The sequence below is a fragment of the Eretmochelys imbricata genome, chromosome 2 (genome assembly GCF_965152235.1).
Source record: "Eretmochelys imbricata isolate rEreImb1 chromosome 2, rEreImb1.hap1, whole genome shotgun sequence".
NCBI lineage: Eukaryota > Metazoa > Chordata > Testudines > Cheloniidae > Eretmochelys > Eretmochelys imbricata.
Genome location: NC_135573.1, coordinates 60,961,993 through 60,988,024, shown reverse-complemented (window position 1 = coordinate 60,988,024; position 26,032 = coordinate 60,961,993). Strand labels below are relative to the sequence as shown.

The window sequence follows — 26,032 nt, the reverse complement described above, 5'->3', positions numbered from 1 at the left end:
TCATTTTTATTTTTTTTATTGCAGATTGATAACAGATATAAATACTAAAGAGAAGCATCTAATAACAGTCACATTTTCTTTTCTTCTGAAACAATTATCCAAAATGGTTGTGTTTTATGATAGAGAACAAAGTTTACAATAAATTTCAGAACAATCTGTTCTTTAAAACTGGGCAAAAAGGTGGGAAAGATGAAAGTACTACAAATTAACTGAATAATTATCCATTCTTACTTTAATTCCAAAACTGAACATGTCCAAAAGAAAGAAATAACCATGACTTTTTCAGCCTTGGAGATGCATATCAGCTGGCGATGCACTTCAAGCAATATTAATTTGATTAAACAGTTTATCCTTAATAACCTGAGACATCAATCCATGTATAGCTTCTATGGTGGTCTTGCAACTGAAAAACAAGTATAAATTCAACATTGGCTAAATACCGAACTGTCACTGTATTATAAGTTATTCGACTGTCTCAGGAGTTCGGGGTGCCCATAACCCCATGAATCTTCACAACTGTCCAGATATGAAAAGTCACACATCAATTTAGTTGTTGCCAAAAGCTATTAGTTATCTGAAAAGGTAAACTGACAAGTTCTTTACATGTCAAGAACCAATTTCAGACTATACTTTTTGTCCAACAGTTTAGGACATTAACCTAAAATACAGGAAACTGAATTCCATCCATTATTTTAGGTTTTAATTTAACTATAGTAAAGGAAATATAAAACCCTGAACTCATGTAATAGAAAATCAGTTCCAATACTTTGCTTTTTTAACAAGTGTATATTAGAAATTAAATATGTTCTGCTAATGGTTTTAGCATAACAAAACAAAACCACCACCCTCATTCACCTCTGAAAGAGTTACAGTCTATATCTGATCAGTTCAAATCCTGTAACAATTAGAAAGGACAGAAACCCCAGCTTCACTGAAGCCATGCCACTGAAGTGGCACAGTGGATTGAAAAAGTTAAGTGTTCTTTTTTGTCACCCACAAGAACTTCTTCACTCTAGATTCTAATAGCATTTTGATTAACAAGCTTAAAAAGCTATGAAAATATGAAAGGACAATAACTATGCCAGAACTGTAATGACCACACTGTACAGTAAGTGGTGGGGCAGTCAACACACTTGCTAGAGGAAGGGATTTGAGAGGCATGGTGTGATTTTTACAGCAACTGTAGAGCAGGTTAGCATGGGCACGCTGACCCATCCTTTCCCCTAGGTGACTGGAAGAGAGGGGACACTATATAGGTCCATGGACCAGATTAGCCAATGCAGAGTAGTTTTTTTCTGCCTTCCCCACAGCAGGTTGGCGCGTGGGGAGGGGGCCTTAGTTGGGGCAAACATGGAACAGGAGTTAGGCTAAGATGTCACAACTCATTATGTAAATATGGGGTCAATGTCCAGTGCGGGTATTCCGTAGGGAATGGATACAGCGGTCAGATAAAATGGATTTGTGAAAGATTTAAGAGGTATTAAATGAACAGACATGAGGGGGTTCTTAGAATAGCACGGCTGGGAGCCAACCCCCCTGCCTTTATAGCCCCCCCAACACTCATTCGAGATGTGTGTGTTTGTGGGGAATGGGGTGTGAGGTCCCAGCTGCAGGTTGGCTGGGGACCAGGATGGAAAAGGGGAAGGGCTGACGGAAGCCCGCGGGTATATATGAAAATGATCATGGAATTACCTGAACTGTATACTTTTATCTGCTAGGTACTCCCAGACTGTTAAGAATAGAGTTGTGTTCTAATTAAACCACATCCAGTGCCTCCTGTTCTTCTTCCAGCATAGCTGGACAATGATGAGTTCTAGGGACACTTATTTGAAGTAAATTACTTGAAATGCTTCTTTCTTACTACACAACACAGGAAGACATTTCATAGTTTGTAAAGCATCACTGTTCAACAGTTAAATAGTGCCATAGATATACTTTATATGTAACCATGTTGGAGATTAAATCAAGTTGTAAAAAAACTGCTTTGGCGACTGATGAAAGCTAATGAAAAAGCAACAGGTGATCACCTAAGAGCTTCAGAGCCCAGAAAGGAGGTCGGGTAATTCTTCAAAGCAACAACAAAAAAAAGGAAATATTTTTGAAGAAAGCACCAGGAGTGCCTTTTAAATAATATGCATCCAGGTATAGTATGTTCATTAACTGATGATAGAAAATTATATTTGTGATCAGGATAGCTAACTAATCTGAAACATACAATTTTCATAAAGGTCTTCCTAAAAGGTTTCCTCCTTGTCCGGCTATACCAAAAGGAGGACAGAACACACTTCATGTGGATTTAATCAGACCGTAACTTGTAGATGCAGATACAAGTACACAGTGCAGGAAAGTCTATATTCATTCAAATAACTACCTGGGCTTCCACCAGCTCCCCCACCCCTTTCATTTTCCATCCAGGTCCCCCCAGCCAACCCATGGCTGCGACCTTGCCATTCACCCCCACTCTTAGGAGGGTTAAAGTGGGCTATTAGAAAGTGGGGTTGGCTGCCTACTGTACCAATCATAGAAGCCCTTCCCCATTCCGTTTCTTTAGCCGGAAACTCCTTTTTAAGTCCTTTACGAGGCCATTTATCTGGCCATTGGATGTCTTCCCCAGGGAGCATCTGCACTGGACATCTGCCCTACACTTACAAAATGAGTTGTCATACACAGCCTAACCCCCTTTCCTCCTCACCATAATAAGCCAATATGGTGGTGAAGGAAAAATTCCTTCCCTGCCCCCCTAAAAAGGAGAGACTAGCACAATACCCAGAGCAGGTCCTAACCAATATGATATTTGCCACCTCGAGGGGAAGGAGAGTGGGTGCTGCCTTGCTTGATGCGTGGAGGAAGGTCTTCTAATGTCCTAACCTGCCTTTTTTAAAGTCTTCCGCACTTACATTTCCAGATTAATCAGCACTGCCCACACTGACCCCCCACCTACTCTTTTTCCAGCAGCTTCTGACCTCCTTCCTCCCCCATCCATAAAGCACTGCTACCCCTCTTCCAGCAAGCCATGACAATGTTCACCCCCACTTCAGGTGCAGCATGGTCATTTGTGGCAGGAAATGTTTTATGCAAAAGATGTGAAAGGCAAGTCCTCAGTTTTTTATAAGACTAAATGATTTAGACAGAACTGTAAAATGCTGTTTAGAGGGATGGCAAAAGTCCTTACTTTAATGTATATATTGATTACTCTTTTCTCTCCTCTTTGCTGTTGTTGGAACACACTTGCAAGAATAAGAAATGCGATGCTCAACCTATGCTAGCCTTTTGCATTTGAGAAATTGCCTATATTTTGAATGAACTTTAACAGGGATATTTTTGATTAAAAACCGATCAACTAGAAATACAGAATTGGTTAATAACTTTAGTGGAGCCAACACAGAAGTCTGAAATGTCATTTTTATGAGGACCACCAAAGAAATGCCATGCTGAAGCAGGTCAAAGGTCCCTAGCATCTTGTCTGATTGCTTAAGATGACACAAAAGCTTTGCAATACATAATAAATCCAAAAGGATTTCTTCATGGCTTCAGTTAATAAACAGTTTATTCGCTGTAGTAAATACAAAAATTGTAATTGCCTTTGTGATGTAAATGAGGTATTTCTATATTTTAATTTCTAAATTACAGCAGTGTATTTTTTACTCTGACTCCTCCAAAATGCTAAGGAACTGGAGAATAATTCCCTACAGATCACAGTTTAAAGTATGTGAACTTAGAGTTTAAAACAGAATAGCATTTCTTACAAAATCCAGACATGTATTATCTCACCTGTCCCTTGTTGCTTTAGCAAGTTTGTCTTCTGATTTTCTGTCATGTGTCTCTAAACCCAACATGAAACTCCCTCGGCCCAGCTGGGCTTCTGACTGTTCTAATTTTTCAGACAAATCAAAGACTTGGCCAGTTGTGTAGTCAGCATTCTGTTGGAATAAGATACCATTAAATGTATTATAGATAGAGCTGTAAGTCATGTTGGTATTTATGCACAAAATACACAAGTAAGCAACCTCACAAAATACCTTTAAGTCTAAGTAGTGCTGGGCTTAGCATGGCAGACCAGTTGGAGCTCAACAGGTAACCTACATGAATGATGTGCATCTGAGACCAGTTCAGTCCTTTGACTGCTTGCTAGCAAGAGCTGAGGGCATGAAGTATGCAGAATATTTAGACCCGGAGAGTGGGAGCTCTTTGCTGTTCTGGAGCCACCCCCCTAGTGATACAGGAACAGCGGAGCCAGAATAAGTGACATCTAGTCATCCATGGCCAGGACAATCAGCACAGTGGCTGGCCTTTGCAGAGGGAAATCTTTGGGGGATGGAGGAATCTTAAAAAAAAGAGAGCTGCACATTGACAGATAATGCTAAGCACTTTTACTGTCTCATTTCAGAGATGTGGTAGCAGGGAAGGACCTATCAGTATTTCTATTATAAGCTCATTTTAATGGTTTCATCAATTGGCCATAAAAAAAAAAATTTACTCCCAGTGTGATACACCACAAGACATCTTAGGTTGAAGGTAATTTTTTAAAATTACCAATGAAAAACATGCAAAACATTCCAGGGTGGAATTTTGCATTGTGTAAAACTGAAAAAAATGAATGAACTTTGTCAATGGGATAGTTTAATTGATATTGATGAGGGGGGAAAAATGGTCTAAACAGTCAAAATTTCTAGCTTTGAAAAACTGTGGTAATATTAAAATTATTCTATCACCATGAAATAACCCCTCATTCCCATTTCCCCTCCTTATCCTCCCACGACTCTCAGTTGAAAATACTCAGTCTGATATTAAACCTGATGATTTGACAGTCATTATTTTAAAAGGAGGTTTTTGTTTTTCTTTATTGCTATGCTCTCCAGGCCTGGCTCCTCATCTTCATCCTCAGCTTTCCCTATGTTGAACAGGTAGCCTGGCTCAGAACCTTCTTTCCGCCTAATGTGAATGGCTGATCTCCCAGCTCCCTGGGTGTCAGATTATACACTGATCTAAATTTTGGAGCACCACAGATGGTGGGATATGGAGTGTCTCTGAATTCACAGCAAGCTGCACAACTGAATTTAGAGTCAATGGTGGCAGCAGAAGATGGAGCCCAACACAGACACAGCAAAGTCTTGACTTCATCACTAAGGTGTGTGGAAGCATTGAAGTCTCCTGTTCAACAAGTAGCACCCTCCAAAATGGTGGAAGCTCTCCTACTTGTCCCTCCTAAATCTGTTCCTTACCTGGTATTTCTTCCTACAGCTCACAGGAATATAGAACTACATGTCTACAGACTAGGTTCCTATGGATCACAGGAAGTATTCAGTTTTCACAGGTTAAAGAATTCAACCAAGCGATATTAACATTGCTAGAGAAATGAAGGACCAAGTTTTGCCCTCTGTTCAATTTATGCAACCTCACTGAGAATAATGGATATTATTCTGCTCTAATTTACAACTACGCAATCCAACTGAATACAACAGACTTGTACAGAGTATGAAATAGTGTCAGTTTGGCCCACTGGAGTTGCACAGGTATTACTGTAGGCAGAATCTTTTACTAGGCATGAAGCTGGAAAAAGCAAAGTTTGACTTTCAACTCCCTATTCAAGTTTCCAGGATTGGAAGTTAGGAAAGAACAATATTTTTATTTGCAAATGCAGCAAATTTGATTTGGAATAATTGAGAGAATAGGGAGTCTCACAATATCATTTTACAGAGTTGCTTTGCAGAGTAAAAACACATATTAAAGAATGTGTGCATTCTAAAATAATCACCGTGCACTGGATTTTTATTGAAGTAAGTAAATGAGATTTGAATCCAAAGTAAAAAGTATGTTCATAACAGAAGTACAGTGAATGCAATGGATGGTAGTTATCTAGTGGTCAAGTCACAATTTCTACTTGAGGCACATGGTTACAACAAAAAGCAGTCCCTTTCTGAAGATACTCAGTATGGCTTAAAAGGAGTTATAATAAAATTAGTAATACCATCAATAATATATAGCCTATATACCTGGTAACCCTTAATGGATACTAATTACTACTGTGCAGTAAGGGGATACTAAATGTTATACTAAAAAATAGATTTAACTGAAACTCAGCTTAAACAATGAGAACAAACTAGTTAGCTTCACTTTCTGGTTATCAAATAGTAAAAACAGAAAAATGTTTACAGAAAGGTTTTATTTATGTTCATGAAAACCTTCCTCTTTATTATTTGGTTTTGTAAAACCTGATGCACAGAATCTAAATCTGGAGTCAAAATTACTCAGCAGTCTTCCATTAAGTAATTTGCAGCAGAGATCCCTACCTTTAGCTCTAAGGAGTCACCTTTAGCACCAGAGGTACTAAACTCTTATAGGATATATTATTCTACTTACAGTAAGCAAACTACCTTTGGCAGCAGAGATCCCTACCTTTAGCACCAGAGGTACCTAAACTCTTATAGGATATATTATTCTACTTACAGTAAGCAAACTAGAAGAACTGAGTGTGTTCACCCAATATTTGTTCCACAGTAGTTCAAGTAATTTACGATCCAAAGATGATTTGAAGTAGGAGACCTCTAAAGCATAATACCTATTTTAAAAAAACAAAGCAAATTTTTTAGTTAGCTACCAGTCAAAGATGTAGGGTATTTTACAATCAAATCCTCATGGTCACAGGCATCTGAAAAGGAATAAATAGAAAGTAAATGCATTTCTCAAAAATGCAAAGACTAACGGAACAACCAATGTGACAAATGACGCAATGTTTTAGGGTCCAACAGTAACACACATTAAGATCTACACCATGAATATTTCTCTGAGGAGGGATTTCCCTCCTGTGTCTGATGTATGCAGTTTTAATACAGTTATAACTAACCAAATGCTGTTTTCTTCATCCATTTAGGTTCTGTTAAAAGAAAAGGAGGATTTGTGGCACCTTAGAGACTAACAAATTTATTTGAGCATAAGCTTTCGTGAGCTACAGCTCATTTCATCGGATGCATTCAGTTTCACTTATGCTCAAATAAATTTGTTAGTCTCTAAGGTGCCACAAGTCCTCCTTTTCTTTTTGCGGATACAGACTAACACGGCTGCTACTCTGAAACCTGTCATTAGGTTCTGTTGTAACACAAGATCTTTGGGGTCAGTTACTGTCCTTTTAATAGTGTTTGTATAGTACATATTACAAAGAGGCCCTGATCCTGCTTGGAACCTTTGGGTGCTATCATAAATATTATTATAATTTATAGATAAAAGTAAATTGAAATACTACTGATCTAGTGGAATGTGATAAGTGGCAATGTTGGATAGTGGTAAGCTTAACAAAGAGCCTATTTATCCCTTGTTATGCATCTTAGGTGTTAATAAGACAGATTTTCCCGATATTACAGAATTCACAACAAAGGAATAAGGAAGATAAGCTATCCTGTTTTGTTTTAAATACAATTCATATTGTATCTTACAAGACAACAATACATATTGCAACCTTCTCTGCTGCTCAGATGTGCATTATGCTGAAAGTAAAAAAATAGAAGATTTGGTATTTTAAAAAAATACTTATTTCTGCCATTAAGTTGTTTTACAAATACAGGTGTATATAGAAAGCCTTGCCAACTGTAGAACATATCCCCTTTCCAATTAGTGGGAATTCATCCTAAATGTGTAAACCAAAAGGAACCCTCCTGTCCTCCCTAGCTCATGCCTTCTATAGATTGTCTCTTTTGATGTACTCATTCTGAAGTGCTTGCAAAATGGATTGAGGCCTGCAGGAAGAGAAATCAGATTGGTCAAGGAATAGAAAGACTGCAATAGGACCGGGGAGAAAAGAGATCTGTTCATTTGTTTTTAAGTTTTGTTACAATTTTTCAAACATCTGTTAAAAGTAATTCTCAGAAGGCTGTTGGAGGGTGGATGATGTGATGCTCCTGAAAACAGAACTTTCATGTAGGATTTAATAAAAGGAGAACCTGACATGCCCAAAAGGTAATCTTCACTTTAAGCTATGCAAGAACATTTCTATCGATGTACTAAAGGCAACATACTGGGAGTTGGAACATGAGGTACACTTTTTTGAGTATCAGAGAACTGAAGTTAAATGATTGCTGGGCTTCCTGTTCTTGTGTGGCTATTACAGCATTTACATGGTTTTATTTTGATGCAGTTATAACTGCCACTTATATGTTATCCAATTAAAATCACTAAATCATTCTTTAAAAAAAAAAAATTATTGCCAGTCTTTCCTCTGTCACTGCACAGAAGTTATTTTTGAATAATTTAAATGGTACAGATCCACTAATCCATTAGCAATGATATATTAACCTTGCTCTTGGGAGACCTGTTAGGTAAAACTCAACCATATTAGGAAAAATGCACTTAAGTGAAATCTGCTAATGCTGACCAAGTCAACCATATAATGAGCTAGAAAGCTCAAACAATAAGTGAGAAGGGGAGAGTCAGCAACAAGAGATATGAGATATATTAAATGGTCCATTTTTGCTGTTAAAATGTGCTTTTACAATTAACCCCCTTGTACTGGCTTTGTACTTTTCCTGTCATAAAAATCAGTTATTTTACTTTGCATTTCCATAGCATCTTCCATCTGAGATGATCAAAGTCTTTTACAAAAATGGATAAATTAAACTTCATAATGTTGTGATGAAGAGAAAGATCCTCACTTTACAGAAAAATCAGGCACAAAGGTGAATTGCCCAAGGAAATCTGTGGCAGAATCAAAATTAGATCCCTGATCTCCCAATTCCCAGGCCTGTGCTTTAATCATCTGACAAATAGTTTTCATCAACTTAGTAAAAATAATGGAAAATGATGCCCAATTTAAAATATCATGGAAGAGCCTGTGTGTGTGTGTGTTAGGTCATATATCTACAAATATACACCTGAAGAAAAATTTAAAATGTGAAGTAACATGCCAAATATAATTCCCTTTTAAAAATTAAATGGCAAAAGCAGAGACATTGACAAAAGTTTCACATTTGTAAATTTATAAGCTAAATGCTTTTTCAACATTAATTGAGGTGCTTACCATTAGGAACTGACACTTTAATTAAGGGAGATGGCATTTGGTATAATACACAAAACCTATTTAGCATGCTCTTTCTCAAAGAGGACCTCTCAACTAAGTACTATAATAGAACAGCAGTCAAAGATGAGGTAAAAGTGCAACCACTGGGGCTGATTCATGGCTGAGAAGTGGTTGAATGCAGTCACTCCCCAGGGTGGTGGCTGGACATGTGTATATGATTATAAAGCAGTAGCTCTGCTTTTCTACCCAGTGCCCACTGGCATTGCCACCACACCAGAACCCAAACACAGAAGCTCATCATTAAGCTAGGAAAGAGAAGCCGAAAGAAACTGTCACTAAAACCAGATTTACAAGTCCTGGTACACATACTAGTAGGTGGAAACGACTATTCTAATCTTCTGTGGTACAAGTGATTCATTCATATTGCAGGAGAACGAACATCATAAATACCATGGTGTTAGCAATTCCTCACCCAACAGACTAAAGCATAATTAGTGTGGGCAATTTCAACCCCTCCTCTTTTTTCATGGCTATCCTCCCCTGGGGAAGATTGGAAGTCCTCTACTGTAAATCTTTTCATGCAGCTTCAAGAAAGACAATGACTTAGAACAGATACTAACTAGCTATCTGAGAGCGAGACTGTTATGGTAATTATTACAATTTTTATAAAATTGAAAAATTCCATTTATCTGAGAACAGATTAAAAAGGGTAATGGTAAATTTAAAGAAAAAAATCTAATGCCACAGAAATGCACAAACAATCTAACTTCATCTAGAACAGGGATGGGCAAACTTTTTGGCCCAACGGCCACATCTGAGTATGGAAATTGTATGGCAGGCCATGAATGCTCACAAAATTGGGGGTTGGCGTGCAGGAGGGGGTGAGGGCTCTGGGGTGGGGTCAGAAATGAGGAGTTCAGGGTGTGGGAGGGGGCTCTGGACTGGGGCAGGGAGTTGGGGTAGGTGAGGGCTCCAGCTGGGTGAGTGGGCTCTCGGTTGGGACTGGGGATAAGGAGTTGGGGGTCCAGAAGGGTGCTCTGGGTTGGGACCGAGGGGCTCAGAGGGCAGAAGGGGAATCAGGGCTAGGGCAGGGGCACTGGAGGGGATCAGAGATGCAGGCTCCAGGAAGCGCTTACCTCAAGCGGCTCCCGGAAGCAGGAACATGTCCCTCCTCCTCCTGTGGCCAGGTGGCTCTGCACACTGCTCTGTCTGCACATGCTGCCTCTGCAGTTCCAATTGGCCAGGAACCCTGGCCAGTGGGAGCTGTGTGGGTGGTGCTTGGGGCAGGGGCAGCATGCAAAGACCCCTGGCTGCCCCTAAGTGTAGGAGCCAGAGGGGGGACATGTTGCTGCTTCCGGGAGATGCGCAGAGCCACAGCACACACGGAGCAGGGCAAGCCCCGGATCCCGCTCCCTGGCAAGAGCTCAAGGGCCGGATTAAACCATCTGAAGGGCTGGTTGTGGCCCCCAGGCCGTAGTTTGCCCACCCCGATCTAGAACATTTGCTTTATAATGAATAGTCAGAATGACTAGCAGTTAAGTGTTTGCCAGGGATTTCTACTTTGCTCCTGGTATGGTAATGCAAATAATTAATAATAGTTACCAGCTGAGATTTTCATAAAGCTTTATTTTTTTAAGTGCATGGCCTTCAAGTTGTTAGTTTGGAAAAGGGAAAAAAGTGTTTTTTTTCTTAATATGATGACAGGAATGCCTTGAAAGACTACATTTATTGCCAATAATGCAATTTCCCACACCTCTCCAGAGTTTTAACTACCCATCCCTTTGGAGTCTAGCCCTTCATCAACATATGAATCATTCAACATGTAACTCATTAATTATAAAAAGAAAAGGAGTATTTGTGGAACCTTAGAGACTAACCAATTTATTTGAGCATAAGCTTTCGTGAGCTACAGCTCACTTCATCGGATGCATACTGTGGAAACTGCAGAAGACATTATATACACAGAGACCATGAAACAATACCTCCTCCCACCGCACTCTCCTGCTGGTAACAGCTTATCTAAAGTGATCACTCTCCTAACAATGTGTATGATAATCAAGTTGGGCCATTTCCAACACAAATCCAGGTTTTCTCAATTTGTGCTGGAAATGGTCCAACTTGATTATCATACACATTGTAAGGAGAGTGATCACTTTAGATAAGCTGTTACCAGCAGGAGAGTGGGGTGGGAGGAGGTATTGTTTCATGGTCTCTGTGTATATAATGTCTTCTGCAGTTTCCACAGTATGCATCCGATGAAGTGAGCTGTAGCTCACGAAAGCTTATGCTCAAATAAATTGGTTAGTCTCTAAGGTGCCACAAGTACTCCTTTTCTTTTTGCGAATACAGACTAACACGGCTGTTACTCTGAAACCTGTCATTAATTATAGTGAGAGTTGTATGCATAAGTACCAAATATACCAAAAGGATAACTTGCCCTCCCAAGTGAATGGTGTTAAGTAATATTTTATATCATACATCATAAACTGACAATGATATGAATTTGAAAATTATTTTAAACACTGATTCTGAGTCAAGAGTTCTCAAACTGCAAACTTTAACTGGGTCATGAGAACGGGTATGGAGCAAAAATTGCTAAAACCAAATGACCTCTAAGACTAAAGGAAAGCAAATTAACAGCAGCTCTTTTTCCTGCCTCCTTTGATGCTAATCAGCCCATTCTCGTTGCAGCAGCTCCTCTTTCCACCCCCACTACACTGCTCCAGAGACGCAATGCTTGAAGATGGCAAAATGCTAGCTGCGTTGACACAGCTGCTCAGAGCATTCATCTGACTCACTGAAGCAGTGCTCCCCAAACCATCTCCCTGCTGAATGACAGCTCGCAACACTTTTCCATAAAGCCAGCAGCACAAAAAAAACAAAGGCTTTTTGTATTTGGGTCACTGCAAGAAACCATGGCACTTAGGGCCATGGTAGAAGGTGGAGAAAGACTGAGAACTTCTACTCATGATTCAGATAATAATTCATGAGTTACTTACTGTTTACAGTGCACACCAAAGTCTTCTATTTTATTAAGTGGAATAGTCTGGTATTCTGAAGGCCCTTCATCTGGAGGCTTAAAGCCCTGAAAAGTTAAACAAACAGAAACCACCAAAGTAAGTGGAAAAAGTAATAAATACATTTCTTCATGCAAAAGAAAGAAGTCATTTTAAGGCTGCTTGCAAATGCTGTTCAAGTTCCCAATAAAGACAACAACTTCCATAGGGAAAACGGATGGCCCAGCAGACTTATGAATTTTGGAATCTTCTCTCTTGATCACTGGTTCATCTGGCCTGGGTTAATAGTCATTACTATTTGATGGATGTGCAGAAATGTGTAAGTAGTAAGTTGCTGGTCTCAGCCAGTTCTCATTGGGCAGATATCCCCACCATAAATGGCCATATCGTTTTCTCTTAGGGCAATGATGGAAGGGGCATGGAGACCAGACTACTCTTTGTCCCTGGAAGTGATTGCGCCGGAACAGGATTGACAAACGTTAGCACAGTAGTGAAATGAACCCTGCACTACTATTGCCCACTTTGTACCTGTCCCAGAACTTCAGTCTCCAGTTTAGTCAATAGCAGCCTTCACAACTACTGAATTGGCCAATACCACCCACCTGAATCATTTCCATTACTCCTCTTAAAACATTCTGCTAAAATGAATGTCTAACTGTGATTTGGTTTTTAAGTTCAAGTTACATTTCTTCTTCTTGTTTAGTCCCCTGAAAGTATTTATATGAGATTTTTTTTGGTTCATACATAAGTTCTGACAACAACAAATACTCATTTCCTTTTGTTTAGAAAAAAGTCGATGCAGACCTGCTTTTCATTCATAACAAAAAAGTACTGCACGAATGCAATGGGGAACTTTTCACACATATATTTACAATTATAATGTGATGCCAGACTGGTGTCTTCCATAAGACAATAATATTTCTACTTTCTTACAATAGCATACACTAGCCCAGACCTTCATGTCCAGAGTCCTTTTGACTTTACCTGTACTCTGCATGAGTGTCAAGGTCCATGCTAACAAATCACATTGCAGAAGTAGGCCCCAATTCTGCAAAGACATGCTTAAATTTCATGCACCGTGAGCGATCCTACTGAAGCCAATAAAACTACTCATAGTGCATAAGAATGTGTGTGAGTCTTTGCAGGATGAGGGCCTTAACTGGAATTTAGGAAGGTATAATTATATTTGAGGATATATCAATTAAATTATACTTTCATTTCTCTATCATTGATATAAAAATAAAACTAGGAAAAATTTAGATTTCAGCTTTAAATAATTTCCAGTTAAATTAAATATCTTCAGCTTGCTATGTATGTTATTATTTTCAGTTTAAAATTTCATTTCAAAATGTGGTATTTTTTTTTTTTTATCCTGTGAATCTAACAACATTTCTTTGAAAAGACTATCAAAAATAAAAGTATGAGATTCTGACTCTTGCTTTTCTCAAAGCAATCTCAATACAGATTCCCAGATTTAAAAAAAATGTGTAGCCAAAAGCAGAATTTTGAACTAATAAGTCATAAATTTACCATTCCTTCTTCCCTATAACAATCCAAATTCTTATAGATCTATGCCGCAGAAACTTTAGAAATAGCACAACTATATTTAACTGCTGCAATTATGTTGCAGCTCCAATATCTAAAAATACATTTAATACAACAGGGAATAAAACTGTGGAAAGAAGACTATAATTCAACGTCTCTAAACACAAACCACACGTAAAGAGGACTATTTAAGTATGACAATACCCAGATTTATTATTTATGTCTGTTAGTAATTCAATGGAACCCTGAAACTGAAATCAGATTATTTACCAAAGTTATTTCTTCTTCCAAGAGGCATGCATAATATGATGATATTTTAATATTTATTTTAGGTTAGGAAAAAAATTACATCTTTTCCTGAAAAAGGAAGATATAGAATATTAAAAAAAGGAAAGACCGGTCAGATAATGTGCTTTTCATGCTTAACAATGACCCTTAAAAATGGGACCCATGCATTTAGTTATATACAGTTTAATAATCTTGATAATACACATACTTTTTTTAACCTTAACTTTTACCTTGGGATATGTTCTAAAAGCTCCAAGATTTACTTTTCCTGCAGATATTGTTCTTGTTGGATCAATCTGTAAAAATATAGGTGATTTTTGATATATGCAGGTGGCATACTTATTGATCTACTTACACTGAATCACTATAACTTGAAAAAGTTGCATTATGTTCTCTAATAAAGCATAGCACTTTTGTAATTGACATCAGTTTATATGGAGCACTCATGAAAAGAAAGTGGAACATCAACAGCTGCCCATTAATCCCACTTCTCTACATTAACAGTATGGTTAGTATCAGCCTCAGCAAATCCTGTACTATAGTGTGTGATAAAAATGTTGCAATCTGTCAGTCAATACAACGGTGATACTTACTGCTTTTAATTTTAAGCCCCCTCCCCCCCCCGAAATTAGGGATGGAAATACCTATTAGATCATCTAATCTATTTTGAAGAATAGAGCAGGAGCATAATGCAGGATTATTCTCTACAATACAGGTTTCAGAGTAGTAGCCGTGTTAGTCTGTATTCGCAAAAAGAAAAGGAGTACTTGTGGTACCTTAGAGACTAACAAATTTATCTGAGCATAAGCTTTCATGAGCTACAGCTCACTTCATCGGATGCATTCAGTGGAGAATGCATCCGATGAAGTGAGCTGTAGCTCATGAAAGCTTATGCTCAGATAAATTTGTTAAGTCTCTAAGGTACCACAAGTACTCCTTTTCTCTCTACAATACGTTTACTAGTGCATTGGCCAGTTTCATTTTCGAAGTAAAACTGAAGGGGCTTCCAACATTTCCTTGGGAGACTATGCCACAACAAAACAGATTTTAGTGTCCAGAACTTTTTTCTAATATTTGGTTTATACTTTTCTAATTTAATCCCACAATCCTAATTAGACGGCCAACTATTCCTCAAATAATTCCATTCTTTTGTTGGTGTTTACACTCTTTACTAGAGCAAGTGGTTATATAAAGTTGTTGTTTAAATCAAAGGCTAAATTTCTATTTCAATTGTTGTGACCTGCAGTCCTGAGGGGTTGGAGGGCCCAGTGAATTTTCTCAGAACATATAAAAAAGATAATTTTGTGACTTTACTGATAATGCATGTTATATGAGGAATACCACGGTTTTGTGAGCAATTTTACTCAGCGTCCCTTACTACAGAAGGTTGAGAGAATCACAGAACTAAAGTTTTTAGATCTAAGGCGGAAGGCTCAGTGTGGGCTATTCAATTATTTGCTGAAGTAACAAGCATGGTTTCTAATCTAAGATTAGAGAATATTTTAACAGACTACACCTGGAATGATGCAGTGAATGAAATCTCTCCAGTCCCAGTGAACAAATTTGTTTGTATACCATTGTCTTGACTTTCTCTTTAGCCCAGAAAGCGTGGTAAGGGAGATATACTGCTCTGAAGCCTGGATTCTACACCCCCCCATAAAAAACAAACACTATCAGAGAGTTATTTAACGAAATATAGATAGATATTTAGATAAAAACTGCAAGTAAATATTTTCACCTCAACACAAAGAAATTAAGTTATTATACAATTTTGTCAGACTATGGAATGCTTAACTAATAAACTTCTAATACTTACAACCACAGCCACAAATGGTTCCTGAAACTGCTGATTAAGCATCTGAGTACTGACATCAATCCCTGAAAGCCAGCAGCCATAGCCAGGGTGGCTGTGGTACCAGCCAATTGCATTTTCTAGGCGACCAACCTAATGAAGGGAAGGGGAAAGAAATACATAACATTAAAAGACTCTTTGTATAATGAAAGAGACAGATGCCCTCTTTTGGGCTTTTAGCATACTGCAGATACATTATGGGGAAAAAAAAATGCAAGTATCTACATGCACTACTATGCCAAGTTTCAAACCCATATGTTTTTTAAATAACCTAAGCCTTCTCTGGTTAAAACGTTTTTAGAAGTCATATGGCACAAAGTTATAACTACACTGATACGAACAACTCAATTCCTGGCATCCAACAATTGGTTTTTCCAACATGCAATAGAGGTGCATGCTTTTGGATTTATACAGTCCAACCAGTTCTAACAAATACAGAGTTTTAAACAAGAAACTCAAATCATTAAAATAACACTACAAGACAGAACACAGTGTCTGATTTGCATCCATTGTAATCAATGGATGTTTAGCCACCAACTTTAAACAGAAGCAGGATCTTGCGTAAAATAAAAGCATCTTTTTACTTGCTTTACAGTTTACATGCTTAATAGATACAGAGAGAAGAACAGATCATTTATACATCACTACATTCTTCCAAGGAAGAGTAATACTTTTTGGTCTTATCAACCCTACAGGTGAGATCTGATTAAATGAACACAGAAGTCAATGTCTTCAGCTGATATTAAGGAACACTGTCAACTTACTATCAGTTAATTTAAAAAAATTTAAACTAAACTAGTTTCAGATATTACAGGTTGAACCTCTCTAGTCCAGCACCCTTGGCACCTGACTGGTGCCAAACCAGAGAATTTGCCGAACCACGGGAGGTCAATGCAGAGTGCCAACGGGTCTCCACAGGTGTGGGAAGTAGGGGTGCAGGGGTGCTGCAGCACACCCAGGTTTTGCACCCAGCGTGGTCCCTTGCCTGGGGTCCCGGCCATTGGCCCCAGATCTTCCCCCTCCCTCCTGGAGCTTGAACTCTGTGGATCAGCTTTTCATGGCACTCCAGAAGCTCTGGGAGAGAGGAGGTAAGCACGGGGCTGCCGGCGCGCAAGAGGCGCGGGGGGAAGGGGAGCTTGGCGCCAGTGGATGCTCTGCACCAAATTTTCCCCTGTGAGTGCTCCAGCCCCGGAGCACCCACGGAGTCAGCGCCTATGCCAGACCACAGACGTTGCTGGACCAGGGAGTGCCGGATTAGAGACGTTCAACCTGTACTGCAAACATCCCTCAACCAGGGCCTATGAAAGAGCATGCACATGAGCTCCTCACTGAGCAGTGAATGAAAATGAAGTCATCACAGTAGTGCACGAGACTAATAGCAAAAGTGACCATCCACAAAACTGAGAAGCTGATTATATATCAAAGTGCTCAACAGCACAAAGTAAACAGACTGCAGAAAAAATGTCTTTCTCACTCTGTTACAAATAACCTGTAAGATTATTATAAATGAATTGGCACTAATTTTTCAGATGAAAATGTAATGTTCACATTAGCTAAATCACTATAACAAACAATAAATGTACAGAATACTAATTTTTTCAGATATCATATATATATTATTGACAAAACAAGCTAGATTAAAATAAATTTCAAAATCACCTACTTAAAATGGGATAGTGAGGTACCTAAAACAGTCTGAATAAGCATAAGGTTATATTTAAGACAGTAAGAAAATAGCATTCCGCGATTTTGTTGAGAAACCACAGCTTTTAAAACACACTGCAGCCTTTTATAGTTTCTGCAAATTTGAGCGACATTGCGACCCACTCACTCAAATTAAACCCAGATGCCCTTCTGTCATGACCCGACAGGAGGTGGATGAGAAAGGCAGGGCCAGGCACATATGTGGATTGGGGCAGAGATCCCTGGGGAGCTCACCCGACTCACCATCCAGGTGCAATTCCACCTCCACCAGGTGGCATGGGCTAGGCCTAATCACCACCAGCAGCAGCTCCCGTGTGACCTGGAAGAATTCACCTCCCATGGCTGCCCAGCGAGTGGGGCACGGACTTGTGCTTCTCACAAGGCCCTGTGCCCTGGGAGAGGGGAGCCTGGGTGGTGCCAGCCTCCAAATGGCCTCTAGGGGGTCTCTGAGCTGGGATTAGTTCTAGTGTCCAGAAGAAAGCTCACTACCCAGGGATAGGAGAAATGGAGGAGGTGGGGGGATATCCAGCCCCTGTTGGAGGGCAAAGGACCCTACTGCCAACTCAACAACTGTTTCTATTTTTTTTTTTAAATGGTACTTGAACTGGCCATACCAAAGCAGCAAATTAAAAAATTACAACTTTTTTACAGCCTAAGTTATATTTTTAATAAACAAAAAAGACCTCGTGTATGCTCTTTTCTCATATTATAATCTAACCCAATTTGCAATTTATACTGAAATCTATAAGTAAATGAAGTGTAAATATAGCAGGAATTCCATAAGAATTCCCCAATCCTGCAATCTGAGCTCCATCACTAACTTTAGTAGAACTCTGCACTAATGAAATGGTCTGCTCAATCACATCAGATATAATTAACACAGTAAAACTTTTTTAAGTATAGACAAGGCCTTACTAAAACTAATTGAACTGGGAAAACTGGATGGGATCTAATGCTCATTCTGCATCACAGGATTATCAAGCTTTCAGTGGGAGATTAATATAAAATAAGTATATGATGTGGCAGATGAATATAAGAGCAGCTCTAACCTGGGACAAACTCTCCAGATCTACCAGAGATTAAAGCTCCAATTCTGTCTGAGGTGAACCTACTGGAAGATCAGGGCCTAAATGTGAATGCAACATGGGAACTTTGTATGGCGGGAGGAAAGAACTATTTCATAGTAGTTAATTGTTCCTTCTTGACTCAAACATTCATAGCTTATAAAGTTCAACTACTAGTAAATAACATTGACAACTATATACTCCTTTATTTTTTATTCCCAAATGAATTTTAGGGATTCTTTTGTTGGAAAACAAAATAGATTATATAAAAAGAATAAGTAGCTAAAACCACACTATACCTATTATGTATGTGTTATATAGCAACCAAATAAGATAGTTGTGAAATACAATGATTTAATGCTTGACATGAACTTTAGTTTTTATGCCACAAATAACTGTGTTAAAATTTGTGAAGAAATAAGCTCTTTTGTTATACCATTCTTGAGCAACTGACTGCACCCATAAAAACATTTCCTAGGTGATGAGCAGAAATGTAAAGGAAATTGCACTCAATTAATTGGTGACCCAACCCTGAATTTGAACTCAGATCTACAAAGGTGAAAGAACACTGCAATATTTAAATATGATAAACAAAGATATTAAACATATTTGAGAAAAAAAGAGAACTATCAATTTTTTATTAATTCTGATCTTGTGCAAGGATATCCTGGTGATGGAACTTTATAAGAAAACCTAGACAGACTATCCTAAAACCCAGTGTAAGTTACAACCGGATATGTCATTATAGCAGCAATAAAACATAGGTCTCTTTATTTACCTGTTTTGCATTTTCTATGTATGCAGCCATATATTCATATGCAGCAGCCTGAGCATTGACTCGAGTTTCAGTGCCTTCTACCGGTAAAGCAAAGCTGTCCATGATAATCATAGTTTCCCCATCCACTTTCCCAAGCATCAGCCCCATCACTTCCAGATTGCCCCCAGACCGGGCATGCATGACCATCTTCAGCAGGGCCAGGGCGGAGATCTTGCAGTATCTGAAGTAGTGGTTGCTGCAAGAAAAAAACGGAGAGACGCTAGCAAGAGCCCAAGTATCTAATCTGACAAGGAAAACAGATATAGAAAACACATGCAAAACACAGGAGAGCGGAGAGGAAGTAGCTGGGGTTTATTATAACAAGGCCCCCCATCTCAACCTCCTCCCACCCCAGACCCGCGCCTTGGTTCAGGACCCAAACCACCCCTCCCGGACCCCCGCTGCCTCCCCACCCATATCCCCCCCTTGCAGCCGCGCTGCATCCCCGCCTCCCCTGGGCCCCGCTGCCCCTCCGGACCTGCGCCACCTCGCTCCCATTAGCCTGAGCTCCCTCCCTGGGCCTCGCGCCCCAGGCCCCGCTCCTTGCCCGGGTATCCCGGCCCCTCACCCCTGGGCCCGGTCCCCGCCCGGCCGGCCCCTGGCCCCGGCTCTCACTCCTTGGTCCAGGGCTTGGCCGCCAGGATCTCCTGCTGCTGCTTGCGGTCATACTTGTAAATCTCGTCGATGCTCTGCGCCTCCTGCATGTTGTTGGCCAGTTCCCAGCTCTTCTGCGCCATCCCGCTCCCGGAGGCACCGGCCGCCGCCGCCATCCCCCCACCGCCCGACCGGGCCGCCACGCAAACCAACTGCCACAAGGGAGGTGGGGGGAGCTTAACCCTGGAATGTCCTAGAGCAGCTGGGGGGAGGATCGGGAATGGTACATTCCACAGGGCCTGAGACAGCCTAGTTAGCGCGCCCTCTAGCGACCAGCCTTGGAAGTGCCGCCCGAGCCCTGCTCAGAGAACTAGGCACGGCTGCCAACGAGGTGATGCGTCACCAACGCAACACAGACGCTCAGGTGGATACGCAGGTGCGCTCACGTATTCACACCCATACTGGTGTTCGCGCACGCGTGTGCAACACAGGGATGTTGAAGTCTGGAAAGTAAGAGATAGGGCCCGGGGGCAAGAGTTGCTAAATCTCACAATTTTATCGTGAGTCTCTTGGTATTTGGTGTCTTAGGGCTGGTCTACACTAAGTGGGGAGGGGAGAGGAGATCCATCTAAATTACACAACTTCAGCTACATGAATAACATAGCTGAAGTTGACGTACTTAGATCTACTTACCCCAGTGTCTTCGTTGTGGTGTGTGGATGGGAGACGCTCTCCCATCAATTCCCCTTGGGCTTCTCATTGAGGTGGAGTACCAGAGTCCACACTAGACTGATTGGTAATCGATTTATCACGGCTATACTAGACATGATAAATTGAACCCCACTGGATTGATCGCTGCCCATTGATCTAGCCAGTAGTGTAGACATGCCTTTAGGTAAAGCCCCAGCTCCTGAAATGGGATTGCGTGAGAAGCTCAGCTTTCGTTTTTAAAAAGTACATTCTTGCCCTCCTCGTTGTGAAGAAAAGGTTGAAAAGATGACCCACGCAGATCCTAAAGGATCAAAATCCAGAAGATAAGAGAATCCCTCGCAATTTTTTTGAAATATGATTTTTAAGCCAGTCTCATGATTTGTAGGGAGCAAGTCATGAGTTTTGAATGCTGGTGCAGTTGGCAGTATTGAGGGATGCAGCTACTTCACTTATCCCATGAATTTAAGTTGCTTGGAGAGGTGTAACTTGCATGGGGTGAAAGTAACTGAAGGAGGAATCAGAGTAGCAGTTGTGTTAGTCTGTATCCGCAAAAAGAAAAGGAGGACTTGGGGCACCTTAGAGACTAACAAATTTATTTGAGCATAAGCTTTTGTGAGCTACAGCTCACTTCATCGGATGCATTCAGTGAAAAATACAGTGGGAAGATATATATACACACAGAGAACATGAAACAATGGGTGTTACCATACACACTGTAACGAGAGTGATCAGATAAGGTGAGCTATTACCAGCAGGACAGCAGGTAATAACCCATCCACAACTATCTTCTTAATAATCTCTGTTCTAGAATGATCACAGGTATGTGACTGCAGAAGGGGAGGCATAGTAATCACGGACCTTTCTGACAACAGAAAAATTATGCCCATCACAAAACATTTGTAAATCAACTCTCATTGCAGTGTTTTCACAATTGTGATTTATGGGGGGGGGAGGGGAGTTGTGCTTGCAGTTTGTTATAAAAAAGAAAGTAGGAGTAAAAATCAAGAATGAGAACTTCGTCAATATTTTTTTGTCAGATTGGCCTCTCTACTTCCACTCTTTACACTGAAAGAGCTTCTCCTGCAAATATTGTTTCCATATGACATGGAGAGTGGAGACTCTCCCATCCCTCCCCTTCCTATATCTCATCTCAAGGGCCCAAAAATTCATAAAATATGAGAGACAGAAATAAGTAACATGAATCATAACATTAAATAAATTTAATTTTGTTGTCAAACTTTATTTTACAGCCTTAAACCCCAATCCAGTAACTGAATTAATGCAGAATGACCCTGTAGAAATCAGTGGAGCTCTGCCTGGGCACAGGAGTCCTCCCACGTGGATGCAGAAGCAGGATTGGAACCTTATACGGATGCACTGTAGGACTCTGATTCTGCAATCAGATGCTCACAACCAGACATTTGCATTTTCATCATGTCCCATTTTATTAACTCAGGCTTTCCATGAGCAGGAAGTCCCATGTGCAGAGAGCCCACTGTGTGATTAGGATCTAGCTGTGCATGACATTTTACAAATAGACATAGCCCTTACCCAGAGGACTTTGTCCAGCATGGAATATGCTGTCACATGTCTTCCTCTCCCACTTCCAAGGGCTCCAATACAATAGGCAGCTCTTTTATTTCCACCCAAGGGGTGGCCCCAAAGCCCACTCTGAGCTGACATTCTTTTACCAGAACCCCCTCAGGATCTGGAAGCTGGTCTCAGAAATCAGCTATGTAACAGACGCTGAGGGGGAAAAAAGACCTTCCAACAGAACTTTTACTTCACAATCCATAGTTTCGTGTGCAGGTGGTGGAGTCCCCTTTGGTGCATTGGCAGTGTCAAAGTTCCTTCCCCACTCTGAACTCTAGGGTACAGATGTGGGGACCTGCATGAAAACCTCCTAAGCTTACTTTTACCAGCTTAGGTTAAAACTTCCCCAAGGTACAAATTAATTTTATCCTTGGAATATCCACTGCCACCACCAAACTCTAACTGGGTTTACTGGGAAACGTAGTTTGGACACATCTTTCCCCCTGAAAATCCTCCCAACCCTTGCACCCCACTTCCTGGGGAAGGTTTGGTAAAAATCCTCACCAATTTTCATAGGTGACCACAGACCTAAACCCTTGGATCTTAGAACAATGAAAAAGCATTTAGTTTTCTTACAAGAAGACTTTTAATAGAAGTAAAGGAATCACCTCTGTAAAATCAGGTTGGTAGATACCTTACAGGGTAATTAGATTCAAAACATAGAGAATCCCTCTCTATGGGAAACCTTAAGTTACAAAAAAGACATACAGACAGGAATAGTCATTCTATTCAGCACAACTCTTTTTTCAGCCATTTAATGAAATCATAATCTAACACATACCTAGCTAGATTACTTACTAAAGTTCTAAGACTCCATTCCTGTTCTATCCCTGGCAAAAGTAGTATGCAGACAGACACAGACTCTTTGTTTCTCTCCCTCCTCCCAGCTTTTGAAAGTATCTTGTCTCCTCATTGGTCATTTTGGTCAGGTGCCAGCGAGGTTACCTTTAGCTTCTTAACCTTTTACAGGTGAGCGGATTTTTCCTCTGGCCAGGGGGTATTTTAGTTTACCCTTCCCTTTATATTTATGACAGGCAGACAGACCTGACTTGTATCACCAGACTCCAAGACCTTTTGGAATACAGTCAGCCAGTGCATGAAGTTGCTCATCCTGCATATTCCCCACGATGTGCTCCAAGTAAGGTGACTGCTCAGGTGTTCCAAGAATATCAGTCATTCTGGTACTTCTGTAATGACATAGGCCCACCATACTGGTGAGCACCACAGAGGGGTGCCATCTTTAAGAGTACACCACCCCACCCCTGCCCGCATGACCTTGTACACATGGTGCTTGTGAGGTTCCATCTGGTTTTGTCCCAGTACTGGATGAGGACAAACTTCTCAGAAAGATGATATTCCATCAAACTGTTGCCGGCACAGAGTGCCCAAGGCAAGCAACAGTAGGGGTTCGTTGCCCGGTGTGCGTCACCCAATAATCACAATGGGGTGGAGAAGCAGAGAGTTTATTTGCAGCTGTAAACAGGCCCAGGGAGACACAGCTGCCTCAAATCCTGCAGCCCCGACTGCAGATTACATCATACAATTTATACCTTTTTTCCTAACTTAGCTACAGAAGCATATACAACCAATTACCTATTGCCCTATACAATAATACAGCCAAAGCAGCCAATTAGATGTTTCCTCATTAGCATTATGTAAGCCCTGCCTTATTTGGTTGTATCTGTTCCTGTATTGCAGAAAGCTACTGCAAAACATTCCTTTCTTATCTATATGCTTACCCTGGCTGGAGCTGTCTGAAGGCTGTCTCTGAGAGCAGGCTGTCTGCTCTAAACTGTTTTTGCAGCTTTCTGTCTCTGTTTTTATACTAGCTTCCTCATAGTCTGGCATGATTACAGAAAGTTCACGGAATGGAGAGGGTTTGGTTTGTCTGGGCCTAGCGCGGGGGGGCTTCCTCGGCACTCGTGGCCTTCCACCCTCCCGAGTTACCTAGAATGTTGCCCAGTGTCACCAACAAAACTATCTGGCTACGTTTATTTTTTTCTGACCATTTTCCTCCCAACTTTTACACTGTGGGGATACCTTTCATTTTAAATTAAAGTAATTTTACTGATGATTGAGCGCTCTGTCTATGAAGTCTGTGTGAGGAGGGAGGAGGGGAGATTCTATGCCTATGGGGAATCCCAGTAGGTATGGACTTCTGTGTGTGGCCCTCTACATTTGTGAGGGAAAGGAGGGTTCTCTGTGTATGTGATCTCTCTCTCTCTCTCTGTGTGTGGGGAGGGATGATGGGGTCCTCTGTATGGGGTGTCTGTGGGAGGAATCACTTGTATGCATGTGGTGGGAAGAGGCCAGGAGTATGTATGAAATATCTGTGTGGGGGATCCTTGTGTATGTTGGCAGGAAGGGCTCCTCTGTGTATAGGATGTCTGTACAGTATGTGGGGAGGGGGTCCTCTGTGTATGGGATGCCTGTGAGTGGGATTTATGTGGGGGGAGGAGGAAGGGGTCCTCTCTATGGGATGTCTGGGTACAGGGTCACTGTGTGGGAGCGGGGAAAAGGGGTCCACTATATGGAGTATTTGTGTGCAGTAGCCTTGTCTGGCTCTGTGTGGGATTTATGTGGGTCGAGAGGGAAGGGGTCCTCTGCGTTGGGGGGGGGGGAGGGAGGATCCTGTGTACGGGGGTCTCCCGAGGAGTAGCGACTGGCTCCCTGGCCCTGAGCAGAGAGACGTGGCTCCACACAGCCGCTCAGCGAGTCTGGCCCCGACTCCCACGCAGCAGGGGGCGCTGTTCGTGGTGGCGCAGGCGCGGCCTGGCTGCGGCAGGGCACCGGGGGAGGCGGTAAAGTGTGAGAGGCGGGGCGGGAGCTGGCGTTTGCAAACCCAGCGGGTCCGGGAGCGAGCCGGTGAGTGACGCCGCCGCGGGCTGGCTCCAGGCGTGACAGCGGTCCCGGTCCCGGGGCCCCGACGGCGGCTCCTGAGGCGAAGGGCGGGGCGCAGGGACCCCCGGCTCCCAGGGCTGCGCGGGGGGCAGTTCTGGCCCGTCACCTGCCTCCTGGGGCGGGCGGTCTGGTCTCCAAGGGGGCTGCCTTGTGTCTGGGGCTGCGGCCCCCCGCCGCGAACTGCCCCGGGACGGGAGAGGCGAGCTCCCCTGGGGGTCTGTGCCCCGCTGTGGGGCACGGGGCAGCCTGCGCCCCTCCGGCGGGGGTAGGGGTGGTGTCTGTGCCGCTCCGTGGGGGGGGAGGGGGACGGTGCTGGGGTGCGTGTGAGAGCGGCCTCGCTAGGCCCAGGCTGAAGCCGCCGCAGTTTTTGTTGTAACGTGGTTGCCTAACAACGCGGAGTAGCGTCTTAAAGAGGCAGAGCCCGCGGCCGCCGCTCTGTGTGCGGGGAGCGTGTCCTGGCTCCGGGCCGCTCTCCCCTGGCTCTGCGCGGGGCTGTGCTTTATCTGTCCCCAGGCTTCACCCCGGAGCCCGGCTGAGGCCTGTCCCCTTACCGCGCTAATACACTGTGTCGGTTTTTCGCCATTTGTATCTCTGTGGTTTAATAACCAGGCATTTTAATCTTTCGTATCTCCCGTAGGACACTCTGTCATGCATCTGTTTAAAAGTATTTATTTAACTTTGGGTTCGTTTGCAATACGACAATCAATCTAAAGCTGTATAATACACATTTATTTTGGTAGCACCTTTCATACAAACCTATCTTGAACTGCTTTACAGAGTTATATAGTAGCAGTGGGAGAGGGAAATTAAGCGATATGGGCAAAGGGGGAAACAGTGATTTTCAGATGAGATTTGAAAAGAAGTGGAGAATTGGAGGGAAAAGGTCCAGCAGGAAGCACCTTACGGATGGGAAGAGCTGCAGAAAGAAGAGGCTATTCT

The 26,032-nt window shown here is 41.7% G+C and overlaps 2 protein-coding genes across 8 annotated transcripts in view; one reads left to right on the top strand and one right to left on the bottom strand.

Moving 5' to 3' along the window:
* COPS5 (COP9 signalosome subunit 5) lies at positions 1 to 20,110 on the bottom strand. 2 transcript variants are annotated; one of them, XM_077810176.1, is made up of 8 exons: positions 19,910 to 20,110; positions 19,256 to 19,490; positions 15,674 to 15,802; positions 14,088 to 14,153; positions 12,007 to 12,092; positions 6,448 to 6,559; positions 3,772 to 3,920; positions 1 to 403 (listed from the first exon to the last, which is right to left on the bottom strand). In XM_077810176.1, exons 1-8 carry the CDS (start codon positions 20,062 to 20,064, stop codon positions 319 to 321), a joined length of 1,017 nt encoding a protein of 338 aa, XP_077666302.1. In that variant the 5' UTR covers positions 20,065 to 20,110; the 3' UTR covers positions 1 to 318. The 2 variants fall into 2 exon arrangements, with proteins under 2 accessions (XP_077666302.1, XP_077666303.1); XM_077810177.1 differs by having other exon boundaries at positions 19,964 to 20,105.
* Positions 20,111 to 25,004: 4,894 nt separating this feature from the next.
* The window catches only part of CSPP1 (centrosome and spindle pole associated protein 1), a 182,784-nt gene continuing 181,756 nt past the window's right edge, over positions 25,005 to 26,032 (top strand). For all 6 annotated transcript variants that reach the window (XM_077810172.1, XM_077810174.1, XM_077810173.1 and 3 more), the window contains exon 1: positions 25,005 to 25,057. The gene's annotated coding sequence lies outside the window, so the exon portion shown is untranslated. The remainder of the gene's footprint in view (positions 25,058 to 26,032) is intronic.

What these genes read in the sequence shown, in the direction of transcription:
- COPS5 (XM_077810176.1), bottom strand. Translation starts at nt 20,064, where the DNA reads ATGGCGGCGGCGGCCGGTGCCTCCGGGAGCGGGATGGCGCAGAAGAGC. An exon ending in GCCAAGCCCTGGACCAAGGA is followed by an intron (nt 19,491 to 19,909) that starts GTGAGAGCCGGG and finishes TTTTTCTTGCAG; the next exon opens with CAACCACTACTTCAGATACT. An exon ending in AACCATTTGTGGCTGTGGTT is followed by an intron (nt 14,154 to 15,673) that starts GTAAGTATTAGA and finishes ATATTTTTACAG; the next exon opens with ATTGATCCAACAAGAACAAT.